At 44.5% G+C, this 19,364-nt stretch overlaps 1 protein-coding gene across 6 annotated transcripts in view; it reads left to right on the forward strand.

Moving 5' to 3' along the window:
* Positions 1-28: 28 nt before the first annotated feature.
* Positions 29-19,364, forward strand: part of PORCN (porcupine O-acyltransferase) — a 29,956-nt gene continuing 10,620 nt past the window's right edge. For 2 of the 6 annotated variants that reach the window (XM_042455240.1, XM_042455244.1), the window contains exons 1-7: positions 29-46; positions 10,032-10,176; positions 11,912-12,104; positions 13,551-13,594; positions 13,977-14,158; positions 15,541-15,671; positions 17,487-17,501. In XM_042455240.1, coding sequence (XP_042311174.1) covers positions 32-46; positions 10,032-10,176; positions 11,912-12,104; positions 13,551-13,594; positions 13,977-14,158; positions 15,541-15,671; positions 17,487-17,501 — 725 coding nt within the window. In that variant the 5' untranslated portion in view covers positions 29-31. Of the gene's footprint in view, positions 47-5,113; positions 5,258-10,031; positions 10,177-11,911; positions 12,105-13,550; positions 13,595-13,976; positions 14,159-15,540; positions 15,672-17,486; positions 17,502-19,364 lie in introns of those variants that run through there. The other 4 variants (XM_042455243.1, XM_042455246.1, XM_042455241.1 and 1 more) reach the window with 3 other exon arrangements.

Raw genomic sequence — 19,364 nt, forward strand, 5'->3', positions numbered from 1 at the left:
CAAAGCGATTGGCTGAGGAGGAGCTGAGGCGATGTGGGTTCATATGGTAATTCCCCGCGCGTTCCTTCCGGGTTCCACTGAGAACAATGTACTGTACTGTATAACGAGGCTTGACGCGTGTCAGCGTGTTCTGACGTTACTTTCCACTTAAGGCGCTCCTGAGGGACAAAAACGTATCTGAGTGCATGGCTCCATCCATAGAGCATAAATTATCCAGTTTGACACAACTTTGGTCCAAAATACACTGCGGAAATAACCCAGTTTGAGACCTCTTTAACTGCCCTGGCTGAATGCTAGGGAATCCTGGGAACTGTAGCTTGTTGTGGCACCAGAGCTCTCTCTGACAGAGAAGTCTCATTAAGGTACAATTCCCAGAATTCCACAGCATTGAGCCAGGGCAGTTAAAGTGATCTCAAACTGGATTATTTCTGCAATGCAGATGCAGCCTGTGTACTGGATTTGGACTGGCAAGGAACAATCTGATTTGTTTCTGTCATTTTGAGTGCAGTCAAAATGGCTGTAAAGTTGTATTTTGTAGGGATGCATCTGCACCATAGAAATAATGCAGTTTGATACCGATTTAACTGCCTGAGACCAGCATGGTTTTGGGACTAGGACTCTCTGGAGACGGGTTTGAATCCTGGCTCAGGCATGGAGAGCACTGGGTGGCCTTGGGCCTCAGGAGAAGACAATAGCAAATGATTTGAACCTTGGTTCCCAGTGTCCTAGTCCAACACTCAAACCACTACACCACACTGCCTCTGGTGCCATAGCATAACAGCTATGGAAGTTAAAGTGGTGTCAAACTATGTAATTTCTGCAAATGCAGATGCATCCTAGAGGGCAATGGGTGTTTGCCTTCGAGTCGCCTGAATGTCCTTAGGTTTTCTTAGGCAGGAGGTGTTTTTGCCACCCGTGGTAAATAGAACTTTGTGGGGGAGTCAAAGAAAGAAACCTAAACCTGATGTCAACCCTGAACATGGAGCAGAGGGAAAAGTTTTGAAGCTGTTACTCTTTTCAGTTGGTTAATAATAATAATTCTGCTTATTTATTTATTAGCTTCCTTTTCCCAAGGCTCCAGGCAGTGTACAACATAAGTTAAAATACAATATATGACTGACCATTAAATACTGTACGTACATTTACATTACAATGGCTACGTTGATATCCTGTCTTCCAGTGAATTGAAAGTATCATATGTGGTTCTCCTCCTCCCCACTTTATCTTGGCAATTGACCTGTTAGGTAGGTTAGGCTGAGAGACAGTAGCTAACTCAAAGTATGAGAGGTGACCTGCCTTTTCTTCACAGGTTTCTTCCTCACAATTGTAACTTCTATGATTTCCCATCCACTGGAGAAAAGAGGGAGACAAATTAGTATCTCCAGAATGGCATGCAGGGAAAGGCCTTTCCTCACTATTGTTGCAGCAGTCAAACACACATGGACTACACTACAGGGGTCTTGTGCACACTTCAGCTCCCAACAGGTGTGTTAACACAAAATTGCATTGCATGGCTCCTCCAAACCAGGACTGAGGAACTGTTGGCCCTTCAGTGTAGGACTACAGCCTCCACAATGCATTTATGTAATGCAAGAATTCAAAGACATAGCCATAGTCTGTAGAAGCAGAATGTGGAGAGATCTTGTAGCGTCTTTGAGACTAACTGAAAGAAAGAAATTGGCAGCATGAGTTTTCATAGACAAGCAGATTACAAAAGCTCACGCTGCCAAGTTATTTCTTTCAGTTACTCTCAAAAATGCTACAAGATCTCCACATAATTATTGCAAGTTAACTGATAGGAGTTCTAAGCCAATAGCCAAAACATCCTCAGGACCAACGTTTCCATTCCCCCGCTGCAGGCTTTTCAGAACCATCACACCTCTCTAATCCTTTAATATTAACAATTAGTTAATATTGCAAGGCTACTACCAGCCATTCTCTTTGTCCTCCGTGTTCTTCCTGAATAAGCATGCCAAGGAAGCAGGTTCTTTGTTACATCTAGCTATAAACTGCATTATATCTGCTACAAGAAGAGGAAAAATATTTTCAAACTCTTCCTCATATTTGGTGCATCCAAGCAGAAAGTACCTCTCTTTTGTGCTCACAGTGGTAATGCTAAATCCCACCCCTGCTCTGGTTTAGCTAGTAATTTCTTAATCCCTTCAATCCTCAATACAGGGATCAAATACATTATAGAGAGACAAAACACTTATGATCACAAAAATCAAGGTTTCTTTCCCTTTCATTTCCCAACAGGTAACTAATGTAAGGAGAACCAGCATGGCATAGTGATGTGAGCTTTGGACTAGGACTCTGGAGAACAGAATTCGATTCGCAGCTTGGCCATCTAAATCCCCTGGGTGACCTTGGGCAAGTCACACTCTCTCAGCCACAGAGGAAGGCAAAGGCGCATCTACTCTCCCGAAACAAATCGTGCTAAGAAAATCCTGTGATCGTTTCCACCCTTACGGTTGCCGTGTTAGAAATGACTTAAAGGCACCCAACAATAAAGCTGATTTATATAAGGGAAAGGAGAATAAATTCCACATTAATCAAGGAAGGGTTCAGTGAACTTCATAATGTAGTCCATCAGCAAGAATAAAGTGGTAATTATTTTATGTTGTCCAAAAAGGTAAAAATCATACAGATTTGGAGGATCCATGCAAATTTTGTTAGATCTGAACCCTATCATTTTCTTATTTTAGTTATCCTCTGTAAACATGTGAAATGCAAAAGACACTTGTAATTCTGCATTTAGGAATATGCAACAACTAGTAGTAACTATGCCTCTCTGGTATATGTGTTCATTGTAAGGTGGATTGAATGTAGTGCCAAATCATAGTTTGCAGGAATGTCTGCAAATTCCAGCAAATCATGGTTTGGCTACCAAACTTAAACCTGAAACTATACATTGACATTAGCTTGTAAACAATGATTTGGGGAAACTGTACTTTGGTCACGATGTGTCCAAAACGTCTGAGTCTCTGTCTTGGGGGTTTGAGCAGATGTAACACCCAAACCATGGCCTGGAACATTTCTTTTTTACTTTGGAGAACACTATTTGGGATAATATCCAGGGATTTGGGAGGCAGGTACAAAACCAACTGTTTGCCTGTGCAGTTATGGTTTGGAATCTAAACTATGGTTAATGCAAACTATGATTTGGTATGACATCTGAACCAACTTTCACATTTATGGACCTGCTTTTCATGCTTTCCACTAGTGTGGTGGATTACACTATACCAAGTGTGCAGCAATTCCACACAGATTAACTCCTTGAAAGACAGGAGGAAACACAAGCTAATTTTAGTCCCAGAAAAAGGAACTTCTCCAAGCTCTGGCATTATCCTACACTTCCCATCAGCCCCATCTCATATGCTCATTGGTAAAGGATTGTGGGAGTTAAAAGGCTATCTTTTAACAATTGTTTATCATTGGGAAACAGCTGGTTGCATGGTTGCCGTTGGGTCCCATGTCAGTGGGGCAGAGACTCTGCTCCAGGTTTTAGATAGCTTTAACAGAGCTATCCAAGGTGCTGAAGTCTGTTTGGAAAAGATGGTTCAGGACTTGAAGGACTCCTTCAAAATCTGTAATGAAACCTGGGGTGGATTAACTGCCCCACTGACATGGAAGCCACTATCTTCCACTGGAAACAATCCAGGTTATTATAGCTCTGTTGCCAAGTCCAACTTCCTGATCAGAGACTTTTTAAAGACAAACCTCAAGGGCCAGTCCTAGTCACAGACGTCTGATAGCAGGGGGAAAAACATGAAACAGAGTCAAATCAAGCTCAGCAATTTATGGTATAGTTTTCTGAGGGTTTTTTGGGCTGTGTGGCCATGTTCTGGAAAAACCCACAGTAAACTATGGATGCCAGCTGTGAAAGCCTTTGACTTCACAATGTATGGAAGCTCTTTTTAGAGACAAGGGGTCATGCTCAGCAGTATGTATTTATAGAGATCTTTTTAAAAATTCATTTTAAATGCACTCCTTTTTATTTCAGGATTCTGTCTCCTGTTTGCACTCTGGTGCAAAAGGCTGTCTTCCTTCCTTCTAACCATTCCTCTCCTCTTTCCTCCCACCATAGTTACTCCCTGACATAAGTTAAAAATAGGGCTGTGAGTGTTGCCTAGTGGTTTGAGTGCTAGACTGTGACTCTGGAGACCAGGGTTCAAATCCCTGCTTGGCCATGTAAACCCAGTGGGTATCATTGGCCATGTCACACTCTCTCAGCCTCCTCAGGGGAAGGCAATGGCAAACTTTCACTGAACAAATCTGGCCAACCCCCCTCCCCCCATAAGTTTGCCTTAGAGTCACCAAAGTTGGAAACAACTTGAAGGCACACAACAGCAGGAAGAGGGATGACAAGAGTTGCAGTCCAGTGACATTTGGAAGGACACACATTCCTCATGACTGAATCTGGGAATGACTCCAGTGTTTCCATGCATTCATCTCCTCTGTGGGGGCATCTACATGGTAGTAATAATGCAGTCTGACACCACTTTAAGTGCGGTTGTAGCTCCATCCTCTGGAATTCTGGGATTTGTAGTTTTACCAGGTTTTTAGGCCTTCTCTGCCAAAGAGTCCTAGTGGCCTCACATGGCTACAAATCTTAGGCTTCTGTAGGACAGTGGTTCTCAACCTTTGGGCCTCCAGATGTTTTGGACTTCTATTCCCAGAAGTCCCAGTCATTGTTCAGGAATTCTGGGAGCTGAAGTCTCAAAATCTAGAGTATCAAAGGTTGAGAACCACTGCAAGTGTAGGAGAAAGCCATGGCACTTAAAAGTCGTGCCAAGCTGCATTAATGCAGGGATTTGTAGCTTGGTGAGACAATTTCGCCTCTGGTGCCACAACGAACTGCAGAAAACCCAGCATGGGGCCAGGGCACTTAAAGTGGTAGCAAAGTGCATTAATTCTGCAATGTGGATGCGAACTAAACCCCCAAAACGGACACACTCTCAATCTCTGTTTCCACCCCTTGCCAAAAACCAATCCTCTTCCTCATTGGCTACCCCTAAAGCCCTCCCCCTCCATTTCCCTCTCTGATTGGCCCCTCCTCGGCCTCAACTATGTCTCTCTGGCCTTGCCATTGGTCTCCCCAATGGACCCTCCTCCAATTTTAAAAGGGATTATTGCACCCCTTTCTGCCTGCCTCCCTCCCTCCCTCTCCCTTCCCAGGTTTTATTCCTTGGTGGGGGGGCAGGGAAAGGGAAAGAAGGGGGGAAAGGAAGGAAGGAAGGAAGGAGCAGGAGCCCAGGTGAGTCTGGAGCCATCAGCCCCCCTCTTATGCCTCTGTAGGAAGCACATCTGGAAGGAGCCCAGGACCAGCTGGCCTCAGAGGGAGACTGGGCAGGGAAGGAGGGAGAGTCCTGTCTTCAACCCACAGACCCCGCAAGGCAGCCAGCAAGAGGGGCTCCCTCCCCTGCTGCCAAGGGCCCTCTCTCCATCCCTGCCTCCTCTGTCTCCGAGCCATTGATCAAGGAGACCTCCTCCCTTCCTCAGGGAGGACCAAAGGAGATGGGGGGAGGGATGGGAAGGGAAGGGGGAAGGGGCTTCTTTGGCTCAGTCCCCATCCCCCAAGGAAAGAAGGAAGGCCGGCTTCCCTTGGTCTCAACAACCAGGCCCTCCCTCTCCCTCCCTCCATGGGACCCTCGCCCACCAGCAAATCCAGGAAAGAGACCCTCCCCTGCCCCCCCATGGCACCCTCAAGGCCCCCCCAGACCCCCCCCCCCATGTTGCATCCCTCCATCCCTGCCATGTAATGCTTAAGATGACCCCCCATGTACCCTCAAGCCATCCCTCCACCCCCATGTAACCCTTAACCCAATCCCCCATGTGACCTGCAAGCTAGCCCTAGATCTCCCATGTAGCATCCATCCATCCCCTCATGTAACCCTCAAAATGGTCCCCCATGTCACATCCCTCTATTCCCCCATGTGATCTTCAAAGCCATTCCTCAATCCCGCCATGAAATATCCCTCCATCCCTCATGTAACCCTCAACCCAACCCCCATGACCCTCAAGCCATCCTTCAATTTCTCCTGTGTAACACTCCTGAATCCCCACATGTAATCTGCAAGTTGATCCCCCATGTAACACTCCTCCATCCCCCATGACACATCCCTCCTTCCCCCCCAGTGTAACATTCCTCCATCTCCCATGTAACCCTCAACCTAATCCCCCATGTGACCCTCAAGCTATCCCTAAATCTCCCCATGTAACATCCCTCCATCCCCTCGTGTAACCCTCAAGCCATACCTCCATCCCCCATGTAGCATCCTTCACCCCATGTAATGCTCAAGATGACCCCCATGTAACCCTCAACCCAATCCCATGTGACCCTCAAGCTATCCTTAGATCCCCAATGTAACATCCCCCCCATCACTCCATGTAATGCCTCCACATGTAACCCTCAAGCCATCCCTCATTCTCCCCATGTAACCTCAAGTTGATCCCTCCATGTAGCATACCTCAGTCTCCCCATGTAACCCTCAAGGCACTGTTCAATCCCCATATAGCCCTGAAGATGATTCCCCCATGTAACCCTCAAGCCATCCCTCAATCCCATGTAACCTCAAGCTGATCCCTCCATGTAACATATCTCAGTCTTCCTATGTAACCCTCAAGATGATCCCTCCATGTAAACCCTCAAGCCATCCCTCTATTCCATGTAGCTCTCTAGCCATTGCCCAATCTCTCAAATAACCCTTAAGCTACCCCCTGATTCCCCAAAGTAACCCTCAACCTGTCCTTCCATCTCCCAGTTTTTCTCCTCCTCTCCTTATTTCCTACCTTGTCCCTTCTCCTCTAGAGGACGAGGATGCAGCCAAGCACCTGCTCCATTCCTCCCTTTCCTCTCTTCTTCTCCTCTGTCCATCAGCCATGATCCATCACCATGTGGCCCAAACTTACTAAGATCTCTGTTGAAGTTGTTAGTGTGGAGGGACAATATTCTTCAAGGAAGAGCCTCCAGCTTTTCCTCTCTTTTTCTTGTTCTTTTAAGGAATTCTTGTGCTTTGGAAGGAAACATTACTTTGCTTTTACTCCTGAGCTGGGCCTGTAAATTGGTTCCCTGTGTCCACTTAAGAATTACTTGCAGGTAAAAGAAGCTTTGGGTTAGGTTTAAGCAGAGCTTGGGAAAATTACTTTTTGGATTTAGACTCCCAGAGTCCTACATCATGGCCAGTGGTCATGGTGATTTGGGGATTCTGGGAGTTATGCTTTGCCCCATCCCCGAAATAAGCTTTCTAACCTTTAGGTATAAAGGATATCTTGCCTTTATACCCTCCAGCTGTCCCCCCTTGGCAAGGACAGTCCTGATAAATATGGTCTCATCCAACAGCTGCTTTCAAAATGTCCCATTTTCTCTTTCCTCTCACTTTCCATTTTTGTCAACTGAGTTCAAGTTGAGCAAACTGAATTCAAAGTGCAAAAATACTCTGCACTCACTTAACTCAGAAGGAAGAAGAGGAGGAGGAGTATTGCCCTTCCCAATCAGCTCAGGCAAAAGCAGATCGCTGCAGCCTCTTCTAGCTTGTCTGTTCATCCTAGAGATGTGAAGACCCATGGAAAAATTAGGGGAAAAACATTTTTGTCTGTTTTTTCTTTTTCTTTTTTTTTGTCATTTCCCCTAAAATAAAACGTTCCATATTTGATTTGCTTCATTTTTTCATTTCTTGTTTTGTTTTTGTTTTGTTTTGTTTTGTTTTTCCTCAAGAAAAAAAACCAGGAAAAATTGGGAGGGAAATAGAAAAAAACAAGGAAAAGGGGAGAAAATCAGTTATGGAATATTTTATTTTAGCATGATTAAAAATGGAATTCCACATGAATAACTTCTTGACCAGACTCACACACACATGTTGCTTGACCACATGTGTGTCTCAGTTATCATCTGTGAAATGTTGGAGGGTATGAAGATGGGAGAGTACAACCATTGAGTGTGTTGGCAAAGGCTGAAGGAAATTGACACTTGGGGAAGCAGACATTTTCCAGGCCTGCTTTAGATTAAGTCACAAGTTTGCTGAAAGTTCTGGAGCTTGTATGTTTTACAATCTTGTACCATCTCAGGAGCTTGCTTTATTTGGCTAAAGGTTCACTCTCTTGGAATGGGAGAGATCATGGCCATATTTTGACTAACAAAAGAGAAAAATGTTGAGCCAATCACCCTGACCCAAAGGGGACCTTCACTATCAGTCTGATCAACGTGATTTCCCTGTTCTTAAAGTATTGTTTGTTAACTGCAGGATGTCATACTGGGAGATAGAGCAGTTTGCCTGAAAGTATTCACTCATGTCCAATAATTTAATCAAGTCTCTCTCTCTCTCTCTCTCTCTCTCTCTCTCTCTCACACACACACACACACACACACACAGAGAGAGAGAGAGAGAGAAACACAGACACACACACACAAAGACATGGGTGGGTGGTTGTTGTTGTTGTTTATGGAATTCATTCACCTTTTTCTTCCAATATAGCTGCTGGCTCAGTAACATAGGCCTACTCTGCAAACATAATGGAGCTTGACATTGCTTCAACTGCCATGGCTCCATGCAATGGAATCTCAGGATTTGTAGTTTGTTGTGGCCCCAGAGCTTTCTGACAGAGAAGGCTAAATATCTTACAAAACTACAAATTCCAGAATTCCATAGGATTGGCCTATTCCAGCTCTATGATTCTATGACTTTTTCAGGAGGGAGGGAAGTGGTACCTCCTCCTCGCAAGTAAGGACCATATTATATCTGAGGGAGTGGGATTGTGAAAGATTCCTACATAGGAGCTGTGGCTATCATTGCTGTGCTCTTGTTGAATTAATGAGGAGCAACATCCAAGTCTGGCTTGCATAATTTAGGCTGATTCAACATGCCTTGAAACTGCAGAGTTTTGAAATAGCATATTATAAATAATGTGTTACTTTGGAGAGGGAGGAAACGAGTACATAACAATGTTGAGGGGGGGTTCTTGGTTTTTTTTGCAGGGGGTTGCAAAGTATTGTACGAACAAACACTGGTGTTACAGTTTTGGGGTTCTGAGTGTATCATGCAAAATTTTCTTGTCATGTCTAAAATGGGGCAGGAAATATTTGGGACCATTCACCCAAATACCCAGAATGCTTCAGACTCTATCTCATTTTGGCAACTAAGCATGGTCAGCTCTGGCTAGTACTGGAATGGGAGACTGCCAATGAATATCGTGTGTTGTAGGTTATACAGTGGGCCCTAGGTATCTGCTGGGGTTTGGTTCTAGTACCTCCCATGTATACCAAAATTCATGGATGCTCAAGTCCCATTATATACAATGGCTTAGTAAAATGGTGTCCCTTATATAAAATGGCAAAATTGAGGTTTGCTTTTGGAATTTATATCTTCTCAAGCATAGATGCTTAAATCCATGGATAAAAAATCCGTGGATATCAAAAACTGTATTTGGAGAGCCAGCTTGATATAGTGGTTTGAGTGTTGGTTAATCCAGGGTTCAAATGCTGAATTCCATAACTTGGGACCTATTCACAGTACTGTACATGGTTATCGGTATGTGGAAAGATCTTGTAGCACCTTTGAGATGAACTGAAAGAAAGAAGTTGGAAGCATGAGTAAGTTAATTCCTCAGATGCATTTGGACACTGAGGAAGTAGACTCAAGTCTATAAAAGCTCATCCTGCCAATTTCTTTATTTCACTTAGTCTCAAAGGTGCTACAAGATCTCTCTACATACTGATTCTACAGACTAACACAGTTATATCTTTGAATAGTACACAGTTATGTCACTACAGTTCCATTTTAACTACCATGGCAGTATCCCATGGAATCCAGGGATTGGGTAGTTTAGGGAGGGAACTTTAGAAACCTCAGCGAACTGTGGCAGCTAAAGCGAAATCATAGTGCTATGTTTTTGTAATATGAAAGGACCCTCTGGTCATCTCAGCTTGTCTTAGGAGCCAGCCTCATGAAATGGACCAGTGCTGCCCAGTAACTATGAGCTGGGATTAATCCATCACCCCCTCTTGAGATCTCTTTCTCTCTGACTTTTTCCAGGCTGTGGCCATGACCACCTACACACGGGAAGAGTTCTACCAGCAGCTGCTGAGCGGCTGTGTCCTGCCCACTGCCCAGCAGGGCTTTGAACAGGTGTGGACGCTTCTACTTTTGTGTCTAGTGTGCCGTCTCCTTTGGAGATTGGGTAAGTATAGACATCTAGATGCATGTGCCAGGGTTGGGACTACCACTCCCGTCATTCCCTAGCAAAGATAGTTACGAGTAAGGGTAACTGGAGATGTTATCCTACATCATCTGAAAGGCCAAATATTCTCCATCCTTGCAAGTCTGGGCAAAGTGAAGCTTTTAGGGTGAATGCAGCCCTTGGGGCTGTTTTTGTGGCCTCTAGAGTCTCCCAGGGGGGTAAAAGGAAATTGTGATTTGTTTTCAATTTCCTTTCCTTGGGGGCCTTTTTGCCATGTTTTAGGCCCCCATAGCCATTTTAGACCAAGAGGAGACCTTTTTATGAAACTGGAAATAAACCAGAGGTGACAGGGTCACCTTGTTTTTTTATATATATAGAAAGGCTTCTCCTAAAAAGGAATACCCTTCCCCAGAGCCCCTAGCAGATGATATTTGAGGGACACACTTTTGTTTTTAGTTTTTGGTGGTGGGAAGCTGTGGTGGAGGGTGTTGCCCCCCCCCCAGGTCTTCTGCAGTTGTTCGCTCCTGTTGTAGAGTAACTGTATTCTTCATCCAACTTCACTATTAGTCAAGTCTTCCAGATACAGTAGTTTCTTGAGTACACACTCAATGCTACCCCCCGCTTCAAAACTTCCCACATAAACACCATGTTCCCTTCACTTAGTCTGGGTGCATCTAAATCGGGGTGGAAATCATGTGGCTCTCTGCAGGTGTTGTTGGACTACAGTTCCCAGCAGCCCTAGCCCACACTGTTAATGGTAAGGAACGTTGGGAGTTGCAGTTCCACAACATCTGAAGGGCAGCGTGACTCCTGCCCAAATCTAAATCCTCTTTCTCTAGTTTTCTTGCTTTTCTATGCTTCATCATAGCTATTGGCCAGTAAAGAGTGGCAGCTGTGCTTTGCAGACACAAGGCCAAATGATGGTATGGCATTCCAGTAATTAAGTCCTTTCTTTGTCTACAGCATTTAAAGTGATGTCAAACTGCATTATTCTACAGTGTGGATGCACACTTGGTTACAGCTGTCACATTTTGCCTACTGCTCTTTCATACATGGGGGGGGGGGGGGGTTTAAGGCCAGCCACTTTCTTGGATTCCCAACAGTAGAAGATCCTGCATGAGTTTCTTCCCTCCTCCCCAAGGCAGTGGTGGCTGGTAGTTCCATGTTGGTGGAACTGTGAATCCATGCCAGGTTGTATTCCAAACTTCTCCAAGTGCTGGACTCTATTCCTAAATAAATCCATCACCTTAGACAAATCTTTTCTGGAGCAGATTCACTGTTCCAGGATAAATTCAGAGTTAGGGGGAATGGAGAAAATGCAAGGGAGCACAGCTTAGTGAGAGTACCATGGTTCTTTTCAAACACATAACAGCAGGAAGCCAGCTTCTTTGCATCAAAACATCCTGGGGTCAATCCCTCTCAAACTCAAGGACCAGGCAGTAGGTGATTTGGACAGTTGAAGGCCTGTGGCCCCAGATTGCTATTGCCAGTCAAAGTAGACCAAGGATGGGGGAACATGTGAATCCAAAAATCACCAGATATTGTTGGATTGCAGCTTCCAACACCCCTCTTTCTTGGCTATATTGTGGTAAGGCTGACAGCAGTTGCAGTCCAACAACATCTGGAAGACCACATGTTCCCCAGAGATTCCCAGGCTGTGTGGCCCACCACATGGGAGCATCCTAAATCCTCCTGTATTCATGCCTCTCTAACCAGTGTGGCCCTTCCTTTGCAGCACTGCCATCCTATGCCAAGCATTTGAGCACAGTGGCCAGTGGCTTCTATGCCCTCTACCACTTCTTCCAGCTGCAGATGGTGTGGGTCGTACTCCTCAGCCTCCTGTGCTACCTCGTCCTTTTCCTATGCCGCCACTCCACCCAGCGTGGTGTCCTGCTTTCCATCACCATCCTCATCTATTTGCTCATGGGGTGAGTGGAGGAGGGGAGAAGAGGGAGCATAAGTGTTGCTCCATGACAGGCTGAAGCTATAAGAAGGAAAGGGGGGAAAGAAGGGGTATGGTACAGGGTACCAGACTGGTAAAACAGAAGGCTGGTAAGAAAAATCTACACAATGGCAGACTATAGCTAGAAGACTGAGGAAGGCACCTTTCCTCTAGGGAAGGAAGAGATAGGATGTATTTAATGGGGCTGGCTCAATAAACTTCTTTACCACAATCAGTGGTGGCCTCCATTAGTTCTCTTTGTAATTTGTGAAAGAAAAACCTGGGTTTTATATAGAAAGCATCCACCACTGAGTGATAATTTTTAAGGGTGGATTTATGGTGGCTTAGCTAAAACATCTGAGAGTCTGTTGGGGATGTGGCAAGAGGGACTAAGCAAAGTGGCATTTTAAAACACAGAGGAGGCTAAGCTGATAGGCAAGGAAACTCATCAAATGGGAAGGCTAGAGGTAGATCAATAAGAAAGAAAGCTGACTAATGGAAGAAGGAAGTATATCCAAGAAAAACGTCTGGATTAATGTCTAGACCAAGTTGTGGGGGAATGTGTGGCCCTCCAGAAATTTCTGGATTTGCAACTCCCATCATCCTTCTCCTTTGGCTGTGCTGACTAGGACTGAGGAGTATGTAAAAGGATCTTGTAGCACCTTTGAGATTAACTGAAAGAAAGAAGTTGGTAGCACGAACTTTTGTAGACATGTCCCTACTTCCTTAGATGCAATGTAGGCGCAAGCCCATGCTGCCAATTTCTTTCTTTCAGTTAGTCTCAAAGATGCTACAAGATCCCTCTACATACTTGTTTTCGAAACTAACATGGAGAGAACATGATCATCCCCTTGAGTTAGGACCAGAGCTTGGTACTGTTACTTTCTTGGCTACTGGCTATGCTGGCTGGGGTATTCTGGAAACTGCAGTCCAAAACAATGATGTTTTCGAGTTCTGGTCAGAGAGCAGCATTAATAAGAATGCCTTTCCAGAGGCTGACTTAACCAGTGGGACACTTAATCCATTGAGAGGAAAGTAGAGTCCTTGGCCATGAGACTGGGAAGCATATCCAGGAAAATGAGACTAGCAATAAGTAAAAGTATGAACAATAAACCTTTTGGTTTTGAAACATTACCTTTTGGATTATTACTCCCAGAATCTTTCAAGTGGTCAGAGTGCAAGGGTGTCTGGGAGTTGTAGTTCAAAAAGTAATTGTTCCCATCTCTGACCAACTTTTCTAGACTAATAATAGCTTGCCGCTTGTAGGTCAGATGGTGTTCAGGCATTCAGATCTTTTTGTAAATCCCTTTTTATTGGAAAGCCTAGTGGGAAAAGCATAAAGAACATGTCTCTTAGAAAAGTAAGCAGGAGGATAGAGTGTTGATTACTGTTACACACACACAAGTCATTAATATGTCCCCACTCTTTCCAGGGAGATGCACATGGTGGACACTGTGAGTTGGCATAAGATGAGAGGTGAGTACTCAGCAGATCTTCTATTTTTATATTCTGAGCAAGTTTGAGAATATACTGAGATTAAAGTTAGTTTTTGGTGCCCTTTTAGGTTATTAGATTTTTGTGAATTTGGGGGTTCTCCTGAGCATGCTGATACCCCTTCCTTGTTTCTCAGTGGCTTTTTTGGTTACAATTTTGTCTCATCAGCTGAGTTTGCCATAATAAAAGTACAGATACTGCTCCTCTAGATACAGGTCCCTTTGGGCTACAATTTATAATACACTTTGGAATTTGAATATCTTGCAAACTGCCCAGGATTTTAAAATGATGACCATCGTCATTAGTGAATTCTGGATCTTACCTGTAAGAACATAACCACCAAACTTCTGTCAAACTGCCACAGGTGCCCAAATGATAGTGGCCATGAAGGCTGTGTCGCTGGGATTTGATCTTGATCGGGGTGATGTGTCAGCCATCCCCTCCCCAGTTGAGTTCATGGGATATATCTACTTCGTTGGAACAGTAATTTTTGGACCCTGGTTCCGCTTCCGCACATACTTACAGGCTGTGGAGAGCAGGAAAATGGTAAGTGCCTTTGCTTTTTGTTATTGATCTTGCAAGGTGGACAGTGGCTGGTTGGGTGACAAAGGGTACATGAAAGAATGCAGTTTGACACAACTTTAACTGTCATAGCTCCATTCTACAGAATCCTGTGATTTGCAGTTTTGTGAGGAACAATCACTGTTTGGCAGAGAACACTAAAGACCTCGTAACGCTTCACAGTCCAGGATGCCATAGGATGGAGCTACAGCATTTAAAGATCTGTCAATCTGCATTATGTTTACAGTGTAGGTGCACCCAAGGCCAAGTCAAACAGGGTTGATAGACAATTAAAATGGCACCATCACTGGATTCTGGAAATACTTGCTCAACCTATGACCAGGTGTGTGATTCCCATGGTTTTGGGTGGTGCGTCACTGGTCTCCAGAGTCATAGTCCAACACTTAAACCACTATGCCATGCTGGCTCTCCAGGCTACTTACAGCTTACTAAAAACCGTACAGTTTAAAAACAGTACCAAAACATCAATAAAAAGTATAAATATAAAAATTAGTTTAAAAACAATTCAACAATCTGAAAAGTTATTAAAAATTAAAATGGATTAAAAATCACATACAAAGCAACAAAACAACACAGCACCCTACTGAAAATCCATCACAGTCCCGGAATAAGAATGTTTTTACTTGCTGGCTGAAGAGCAAGAAAAAGGAACCATCCTAGCCTTCCAAATGAGAGAGTTCCAAAGTCTGGAAGCAACCGCTAAGAAGGCCCTGTTGCCTTTTCCCCACCCTATGAGCCTGAGAATGTGGTGGGGCAAAGAGAAGAGCCTCTCCTGAAGAACTTGGAACTCTAATGGACTAATATGTGAAACACATGAGAGATTATTTGTCATTACAGATGTTTTGGGTTTCTCCCCTTTCAGCTCCAGGTCTACTTTGAGGAGGTGGCCATGTAATTTCCCCCAAAAATGGATGGATGGGTTGGATAAATGGATAGATATGAAAGAAGAGTATCTGATTTTATGCTCTGATACAAATGGGTCTTTGAACAGATCAAGCCTGAAATCTCCTTGGAAGCCAAGATGATCGAATCGAGGCTGTGGTACTTTGGCCACATCATGAGAAGGCATGATTCATTAGAAGAGACAATTATGCTAGGAAAGGTGGAGGGCATTAGAAAGAAAGGAAAACTGCATGCCAAATGGCTTGACTCAGTCAGGAAGGTCATGGAAATGAATTGACAGGACGTGAGCAAAGTAGTGGAGGATAGAGATGTCTCATCCACAAGGTCCCCATGAGTTGGAGTCAACTTGAGGGCAGTTAATAAAAACAACTGTAACATTAAAAATAATTTGCAAGTTGAGATCTAAGAAGATGTTTTGTTTTATCTTTTTTATTTCTATGCAGAGCTTCCCCTGGTTTCAGAAGGTCTGTGTCAGCTTCTTCCTCTGCCTTGTGTGCCTCATCGCATCCACTTGTGTGGCCCCTTATCTCTTTTCTTACTTCATACCTCTCTACAGCTACAAGCTGCTCAGGAAGTAAGTTGTTTGCTCTCAAGAAATGCTCCTTTGGATCCAAGAGAAACTTCTGTTCACCTGGCCAGATTAACTGTGATGTTAAGTACGTTATGAAATAGGGCTCCACAGAAAGGGTACAGCTACAATTTCTGGGTATCATTCAAAGTATAGTGTTCTTCTTGTACTGGGCTTCATTAACCACAATCCCAGCCACTTCTCTAAACTGATACAATTGACCCTCCTTGTCCATGGATTCAACAATCTACAGCTTTAAAATATTCAGAAACCTTGATATTACCATTTTATATATGGGAACTATTTTACTATGCCATTGTACTGTATATCATGGGACTTGAGCATCGACTGAGATTTTGGTATCCACAGGGGGGCCTGGAACTGAACCAAACCTCAGTAGATTCCAAGAGCCCACTGTATAAGGCAGTGCTTCTCAAGCTATCTGATGTAGCAATCCTCTTATCCCCAAAGTGCCAGGGATTGGGGCCATGTGTGTGCCATATTATTATTCTATCTATAGATTTTCCTAAAAGCTCACCACAGACTAGCAGCTGATGGCTCACAAACTGTGTTGGCCTGTAAACCATCACTTTGAGCAGTGATGCTGTAAGGTTAAATTTATGATCATATATGTGTGCGTGCATAAACACATACATTTGTGTGTGTACAGAGAGAGCACATACACTTCCCTGTTTCCCCTAGAATTGCTAAACACACCAGAACTTGGATGTTCCTATTGTTACAACTGTAATGCTTGTTTCTTGTCATTGTCCATCATGTGGGTGTAATGCTTTCAGCTCATCACATCCTGAGAGAACCATCTGGAATCCTCCCTTAGATTCTGAGAAATACTACCTCTGTTAATGGTTTTCTCTTTAGGGCGGGTTACAGACCGCCCATTTGGGGCGGGCTGTACCCGCCCCTTCCCCGGTGTATCGGGGCCTCAGCTGCCAGAACATCAGCCACTGAGCCCGATCCGTCACTTTTCAGGCTGCGGGAAGCGGAAAATGCCGCTTCCCGCAGCTGAAAAGGGGTGTCCTTGGGCTTAAGCCCCAAGGACACCCCGCAGTGGCGGTAGGGAGGAAAGGGGCCAGTTGGCCCCTTTTGCTTTGCTGGGCGCAGCCGTCTGAAGGCTGCGCCCAGCGATGCAAAGCAGCGCCGCAAACCAGGAAGGAGCTCCGAAATGGAGCTCCTTCCTGGTCCGCGCTAAAGGCGCACTAGGCGCCCTGGTGCGGAGCGAGGACATCACATCCATGCCGCCCCGTAAAGAGGCGGCGCGGCCATGATGTCCTCATGGCGGCGGCCGTCTGGAACAGCCGCCGTCATTTTTTACACGCAGAGCGCGTATTAGGGTTAGGGAGATGTGGAAGCACCGCACCTCCCTAACCTTAGTACGCGCTCTGCACGTACTTTAATGGCGGTGTGTAACCCGCCTTAGAGTTTCTTTATACAGTTGTCCTTTGTGATTCTACAGTTTTATTAAAAGTTTTGCAACTGTATAACAACGAGGATAATATCCAAGGGCTCTAAAATATGTAATAATTATATTCCTGAAAATTAGCAGTTGTGAGGTTAGGAAAGTGTTCACAGTTGTAACACCACTTCATCCATCTTGGTAAAAGGTATACCTATATCAAACTTCTCCCTCTCACATACTTAACAGAATAGGAGGTCAAATAGGCAGATCCTCCCAAAAAACTGCTTGGAATATTCTATGACTTGATGAGCTTCTTTTCTCTTTCTTCCATATCCTTCAACTTTTTTCCATCTTTCCTCTCCCTTCCTTGACCCTTTATGTTGGGATCACATCACTTGCAACAGGAAGCGCAGAACCAGGTAATGGCGTAGGGTAGTATTTATCCTTCATTGTTGTGGTCCACTGTAGTTGTGGTCTTTACCTCCACATGGCTTTCCTCATCCATCCCAGCCCATTTCATCTGTCACTTGGGCTCATGGGGCTGTGGTGGTTCCTTTTGCCTGTGCATCATGTACCTGCCATGACTCAAGCTTTCTTTTTTCTTTGTGGTCCAGCAGCAAACATGTCCTGTGGTTCATTGGCACATTCCCACCATGGCTCATTCTATCACACAGTATGTCAATGGAGGCCTTTAACCTCACCTTTTGCTCTATGGGTGGTGTGTCTTTTGTCTGCTCAGTGCTTTCCCTTATGTAGTGGCTCAGCTTTGTGCTTCATTGACATGCCCAGTTCTGTCCCACTGATGTCTTTCAATGGCTTTGAAGAACGTCTCCATCTCTTCTGTCTGTGCTGTGTTATTTATTCCCTGGCTCTATGGCTTGCTGTGTGGATCTACCTCAGTGGTGCTCTTCATTACAAGGCTTAGTCTAATGTTGGGAACTTGATCATAGTCATGGCAGACATTTAGTTCAACAGAACGTCCAGGCACAATTGCATTATACCTTGAAATATTAGATGCTGGAAATGAACAGCAACAAATGATCATTATATGCTTTTTGTGTGTGAGAAAAAGAGAACCTCTGGTGCAGGGATGAGCAACAGTTTTGTGGCTCCCATTGTTCTGGATGGTGTGCCACTATACTACCTTTAAAAAAATCCCATTTAATGATAAATCAAGGTGTATGGGGATTGCTCACTATGTGTCAGAGGAGAATCACATTTCCAGAAATCCCTGTGAAAATGCTTCCTATCTAAAACAATGTGCATGTGCCCTGCACGCCTTGTTTTAAGTATTTTTAAAACTTAAAATGGGAGGGGGAAAAAACACTTTTGCTTGCCACAGTAGTTCTACAATTTAGTATGGAGCCATGTGTGGCTTCTGGTGAAATGGGGGAGGGAGCAGTTGGCCCCTGGGCCCACTGATGTTACCCCTCTTCTCTAGTTCAAAGTTCCTGAGATAGGGTGCAACTGTGAGGAAAAGGCCTTGGAACAGATGGACCCTTGTTCTAGACTCTAGCAAGAATCTTATGATTCTAAGCAAGAATAAGATGATGCAATAAGTGTGGCATATTGTGCATAATGAAAAACTTGGTAATGTCAAAAAGAGGAATAAGAGATCCTGTGTGTCCCCACTCACCCACCTACAGGCGTTCTGCCTTTCACATGGAAACTCAAAATCTGATAGTTGCTACTTTTCTCCTGGCACAGAAATGCAGCAATGGGAAAAGCATCTCTTATTACACTGGTTATGTAGCTTTGGAGGGAATGGGAACCTAGTCAGTGGGAAGAAGAGGAAGCAGCTTTTTAGAGAAAGGAGGATGGGAGGGCAGCAAAGGGAGTCTACTGTGGAAGGAGAAAAGAATCTGGCAATCATCTGCTCCCCAGAGAATCAGCACCCAATTCAGGTAGAAGTGGAGATTTAAGCAAGGCTCCCAAACAAGTGAACAAGTCCTGCAGTGGCAAACATCTGACCCTTCAAGAGATGTCAGACTCTACCCCCAATATCTTCAAGATACTTGCTTAGGGATCCTGATGGTTATAGTCTGACAAAATATGGAGAGCCATCAGTTTCTTCCCACGGCTGATCTAGTCCATGCCCCTCCGCCCCCAAATACAATAAAAACTGTGGAAGACAGTAATTTCTAGCACTTTTAGAGCTGTTGTTGCTGTATGCCTTCATCTCCAGTTTATGGCAATTCTCAGGTGAACCTATTACAGGGTTTTGTGGGGCTTAGCGTGTGTGAATCGCCCAGAGGGTTCCCATGGCTGATCAGGGAATCAAA

This window comes from Sceloporus undulatus, chromosome 2 (assembly GCF_019175285.1).
Source record: "Sceloporus undulatus isolate JIND9_A2432 ecotype Alabama chromosome 2, SceUnd_v1.1, whole genome shotgun sequence".
In the NCBI taxonomy this organism is placed as follows: Eukaryota; Metazoa; Chordata; class Lepidosauria; order Squamata; family Phrynosomatidae; genus Sceloporus; species Sceloporus undulatus.